The 6000-nt window shown below is 39.7% G+C and overlaps 1 protein-coding gene across 1 annotated transcript in view; it reads left to right on the top strand.

Moving 5' to 3' along the window:
• The first annotated feature begins 3956 nt into the window (after nt 1-3956).
• The window catches only part of IMPG2 (interphotoreceptor matrix proteoglycan 2), a 63161-nt gene continuing 61117 nt past the window's right edge, over nt 3957-6000 (top strand). The window contains exons 1-2 of the mRNA XM_076328842.1: nt 3957-4035; nt 5383-5628. Coding sequence (XP_076184957.1) covers nt 3957-4035; nt 5383-5628 — 325 coding nt within the window. The remainder of the gene's footprint in view (nt 4036-5382; nt 5629-6000) is intronic.

Genomic DNA, 6000 nt, shown 5'->3' with positions numbered 1-6000 from the left:
CGTGATTGTTACCATTCTTTTCCCAACTGCCACAAATAGCCAGTGAGCTAAGCGTAGGATAGGCCATCTTACTGCTTTTAAGGTATATACACAGTATGTGTATCTTAACCCAATTTGTATCGAAGTGATTATTTGTTCTCCAGTCCTTATAAAGGCATGCAGCTAGTTCACAGCTTCTTGTGGCAAGCAAGGCTGCTTTTTGACTCAAGAGCCTTACAGCTGTTTTCTGTAGTTAAGCTAACAGTCTTGACAGCCCGAATGACTAGCCTGGGAAATGCCTGGGTCCACCAGCCGCAACCCACCTCATTCCAGCCATTTGCATTTAACAGATCTGTGGTGAATGCTAGGAAGTGTCTGTGGAAAAAGTTACACTCCAGGTACTTTCGTGCTTCCTTTTTAGTTGCTAGAACTCCTCAAAGATAACTTTTAGCATATATAAGGCACCAGACTGACTCGGGGACCTTTTTGCACATCTCCTGCATCTCCATTTCCTGTATTAATCCCTGTTTAACTGAAATGGTGGAGTGGCGTGATACTTCAAAGCAAACCAGTCTTGTAAGGCTCTTTACCCTACATTGTGTAATTTTGGTTTCAAGGCAATGAATTGTACTCAAAGTGTTACATGTAGCTATCGGTTTCTTTAAAAGAAACTGCTACCTTCTGGCTGTGTGCGACCAGAAACTGGCTTCCATGAAGAAATCTGAGTCATGGAGATCCGTGTAAGGTACTGTTGGCAAGCATGACACAAGAAACAAGGTGGAAGAGAAGTAACTTGGGCGAATCTTCCAGGAAAAACATAAAAAAAACCCCTAGTTTTCATCAAGAACTGGAGAAGTGAATCATGAAACTGCAAGTGTGCTTTTTTAAAAGTATCTGTGGACTGCTGTGTTTTTCCTCTGGAATTGCAGGCATAGATTCATTGCAGTCCATCTGTCCTTTCTGGGACTCGCCTCCTAGAATTTGACCCTGAGATGAGCTTGCAGTGCTCAGTAAGTACTACACCTTACAAAATAATAAAGACTTAAATGCCACAGTAGTAACACTTCTATCTTGATACGACAGGGAAGCGGAATATTGCTTCTGGCAACCCTCCCAAAAAAAGACTGGTTTCTAGATGGAAAAGCAGGAATTGTAGAATGAGACTTGAAAGGTCTCAGGATTGAAAATGTTTCCATTAATGGTCGAATAAAACCAAGACCAACAGCGATAATTCTGTCCAACAAAATTGAAGTCAGAAACATCGTTCAAAGATGAAGCACAGGCACCGGGATCATCTTTGACTGTTGAGCAAGGCAAGAGATACTTGTCTGATCAACAGTTCAGAAAAGGAGGAATGCCGAGAATAGGCTTACATTACAAGGACAGAGTAGATAATGAAGAGTTAGGTCAATTTGCTTGACCTCACTTCCTGATTTTTCTGCTCCAAATACTTTACCAATACTACGTGATGGAAGAGGTGGCAGTACGACAGGCTATGGTGGGCTAATTTGCTCAGCTGGAAGGCTAGACAGCCTCAGACCTTGCTTATTCTTGGGAGAGAGTTCACCGGAGAACTCTCTGGGAGCACAAGCAAAAAGCGGTAATGGTGAAATGCTTGGCAACAGCAACCACAGAAACTGAACAAGTGGCAAGGTTTCATCTAAGCTAATTTTCTCAGCTAAACTGATTGGGAAATTTGTTAGCTACAGATGAGTGGATTTAGCTTTTTGAATAAATTGCATTTGAAAACAATGAAATTCTTTAGAACAGTATGTGTGCTGTAGCAGAATTTCAGTGACCATTACCTTGTAGAGAACTAGAATTCAGCTTAATCACATCTGCTATATGAAAGTGCATGTCCTTTCTTTTCAGAAATACAAATTGTCAGAAAATTGTCTCTTGATTTTTGGAGGTACTGATGTGATCTCGGCATGTTACGTCACTAGGATTATACTTCCCTCTTTTTCCCTAGCAAGAATATACTTTTCCTAAGTACTTTTGAATAGATACAAGTTGGCTGCTGGAAATGAAGAATTATGCATCTTCTGATGCAAAGTATTACTGTAAAGACTTTAGTCAAATCAAGGGAGGGGTTAATTTTTCAAGGTGATTTTGGAAAACTATCACGAGTTGTTTTGCTTGTTTTAAGAAACTTTAAATGATGACTGTGCTTTTAGTTATGCATTTTGCTATCATAAGTGCAGGAGATTTTCAGTTGTGCAAATCTAAATTTCAGTGCTGAAATCAGTGTTGAATTTAAAATTGATAGCTTGAACTAATATTAATGAAACTGAATTTAAATGTTTAAAATAATTTATCACACAGAAGCTGATGCAGCCATACCATAGAAAATAAATTTTGACAGAGATATAAAGCAGGTAGTTTTTATACTATTCACATTCTGAGTGCCTTTGAGTACTTTGCTGATGAAACAAACAGCAGTGCCGTAAATCTGAAGACTCTCCGGGAGTGCACTCCACTTGGTGCTGCTGCCAGTATTGTAGTTAGCTTGACAGAGCCAGCCTAGGTGAACAGTGCTGGTTTGATAGATCCAAAATGTCTGGTTCTAAGAAAACTGTTTGGGGGTGTTAGAGCAGCTCAGTGGTTTAACTTAAAGTGTAACTTAGTAGTTTTCTGGAAAAATCAAGGAAAATATGATATCGTTTTGAAAAATACCTACTAGAGCCTCTTAGATGTCAGAAGACAGAGCCTGAAAACAAAGGTGGTTTTATTTGATTCCTGCGAGTGTCCTGTGTGCAGTATCAGGAATTATCAGTGTTATCTGAATTGTTGGAGTTCAGAGCAGCTAGAAGGGAGGAGTCAGCGCTGTATACCTAAGGAGCTCTGTGTAAATGCTCTGCAGACTGTCATCTGGGAAGCCTTGGGAATCCAACTTTGAAATATTTACGCAAAACCACTACCAAAAATGTCACTTCAGACAAACCAGCAGTTTGCTCAGATTGATCTGAACGCAGTAACCAGCAAGTCCTGAGTTAACGCCACCCAGGAGACAGCCCTGACGGGGCTTTTCTAGTGGTCCGAATGCCGCCTGCCATTGCAGGACTGCTTCCATGCACATTTCCACAATGAGCTCACCCTGGAGAGGAGGGGAGCTGCGATTGCTGCTGCTTTCCTGCCCTCTGTTCTTTCTGCAGTTCTTCTTAGCTGTTCGTCCCTTCAGGCATCTGTCCTAATTTGTTCCTACTGCTCATGTCAGGTAATACCTGGACAGAGATGAAAGCATCACAACTTGCCCTGGCGTTATCTCGGGGGGAAGCACCTCTTCTGGGATGCGAGGGACAGTGGTGTAACAGCACGAGATTTTCTGCTTTAGCAGAGACTCAGGCAGCAGGGCTGTATTAGTTCTGTCACCAGAAGAAGCAATCCTGCAGAAAGATTGCTTCAGTGTTGCCTACATCTCCATCAGTGTTTAAGCGAGTCAGTGCATTTTTAGATACGTATATTTGTACAAGCAGAAGACAAACACACTGAGACCTTCCACTGGAGACTAGCGTGCTCCCTCTGATGTTTTGTGGTCAGCATGATTTTAAAAAAGGGCAGAAATTGAAGGGCCAATGAAAAATCACGGTTAATTAAATGTGAAAGGTGCTGTCCTTGTTTAGACTGTCTGTTAATGGTATGACAAGCTCTGGTAAAGAGCTTAGCTGGCCAGATTAAAATTAAAAAATTGTCTCAGTCCATCTGCTAGCTCCAAGGAGTTTACTTCCATCACCTTTTCTTGTTTCTTCACTGAAGCGGAATACTGTCTTTGGAAAGAATATTCCCAGGATGTCTTGGTTGACTTTTTTTACCTAATGTTTTTTCCAAAGATAATTATACGTGACGTCAAGACATTTTCAAGAAGGGCAATGCTCCTGGTTGGTTCAAGGATACGTTAAAGACAACAGTTCTTTTGCTAAAAGGGATTTTCTTTTTTTTTTTTTCCTTGCATGCTGCTTTTTTTGACACAAATAAGTATGTTTGGCTTCATTTGGAAAACATTTCTTTGCTTTCCGGTTTTGGGAATGATTAAAGGCGATCTTCAAACAGTTGCAGGTAATGCAGAAATCTTATTCATATTCTTGTTTTCAAAGTTCAGCTATGGCAATGCGCAGAAATAAAAATACCTCTCTGCCTTAATTACAATGAAGGGGACTAATACAGAGAAATGTTTGGTCAAATCTCTGCTGTGATATCAGTGTAAATATGGAATACTTAAGAGTGATTTCCAGGAGATATTACTGTATGTTTGTGTTGTTTTGAGTGTAGAATGTAGCTACAGGAGGCAAGTTTTTTCCAACTTTGAGAGACAGTAAATACTGAAATTTTTTACTTGGTGCTTTTTTCTTTAATAATTTTGTAGTAAATCTTAAAAAGTGGGGTTCTGTCTTCTGCTTATGCACATTGAAGATGTGTCAGTTTGGGTAAAGATTGGGCTTTTGCCTTAGTGACCTTTTTTGATGTTCCCTTCTCCCTCTGATGTACCATCTGGTGGTGGTCTTCTGCAATAGAGCTGACTATTAATATACCATCAAAATAACCCCATTCTTCATCTTTCAGTCATCAAAATCAAAGGTGCTATTGACTTTAAAGTTGCAGAATAAGCTCGTAATCTATGGGATGAAATATGCCATACACTTATTACTGTTCTTTCTCTAATAAATGATTCATTGTGATTCTTCTTCAGTCATGTTTTCTGGGGAAAAAATGAAAGAAGAAAGTTGAATTAACTAATTTCAGACCAGCTGACTGTGGAGGATAGAGAATTAGACTGTCAGACTAAAATCACATACACACATTCTCCCCTCAGTTGTAAAGTTCCCTCTGGAGTGATGTGGAACAACTAACATACGAGGGAATTTTAAAAAAGCTGAAGCTGACGAGCCCTTTTTTCCCCTTCTCTTCTTTTCCCCACTCCAGTCAGGTAGGGACCTATCTCATGGTGGTGAAAGGTGTACTTGCTAGCTGTCAATTCAAGCAGCTTTCTTGATGCAAGGGATATACATGTTTCTTGTGGAAAGAAAGTATGGAATAAGGGGACTTGTTAATTAATTAATTACTTATTTCATTCCTGGCCCTGAAAGCTTCTAAGTACATGTTTATTCACAAATACAGTCCCATTGACTTAAACAAGCCAATCACAGAAGGAAAGTTAAACACAAAACATTAGCATTCACAGGGTTAGGGCTTTAGGTTATGTTATCATTTGATGGGATGCTGTAAAGAATTTAAGGTTGTTTATAATAGTACAGTCATACAGACAGGTTTTGTTAACAGAAAAAAAGCAGAGTTATGTCCTTCAGAGACCAGAGCAATGGCATTAAGATACGTAAGATGACTGCATCACTCTCTCATCTGAGAAATTTATGTGTGGCTTTAATTTTACAGCAGAAGGTTATTCAGCTACAGAAGGAGGACAGGCTAAAGGTGGTTCATCAACCCCTCAGCTCAGTGGCTGGCAGTTGGCAAACCCTTCTCAGCCTCCTGAGCTGAAAAAGCTTAATGGCATCGTGAAGGCTGAACAGGTCAACGAGCATTTGCTATTACGAAGGAAGCGGTCCGTTCTGTTTCCCAGTGGAGTTAAGATCTGCCCTGATGAATCTGTTGAGCAGGCTATTGCCAACCATCTGAAATATTTCAGGCTCAGAGGTAAGTGATTGTACGTCTCATGGGTAATTTATAAAGAACATTTATTTATTAAAAAAAAAAATAGATGAAGCTTTTAAACGTAATAAATACCAGGCCATAGGAAATACATTGTTACCCAAGAAACTTCATTTTCTGTGATAATCTTCCTTATGAGAGCTGTTCTGAGCTAAAAAAACACCTTCTGGTTACACGCATGTATCATAAAAACTCTCAGTCCCTGAAACCACAGTTAGTGTTTAATAATTACTCATCCTTTCTCATAGAACAATTTGAATGCTAAGAAAAATAGATGTTATGTACAGGTTAGCTAAATGACAGAGCCTGTTGGTTTGATTTGGTGTTCTTCAAGCGCTAGTAGAATTCACGGAGGGA

Source organism: Aptenodytes patagonicus, chromosome 1, assembly GCF_965638725.1.
Source record: "Aptenodytes patagonicus chromosome 1, bAptPat1.pri.cur, whole genome shotgun sequence".
In the NCBI taxonomy this organism is placed as follows: Eukaryota; Metazoa; Chordata; class Aves; order Sphenisciformes; family Spheniscidae; genus Aptenodytes; species Aptenodytes patagonicus.
The sequence above is the reverse complement of the archived record's forward strand: the minus strand, read 5'-3'. Positions and strand labels throughout refer to the sequence as shown.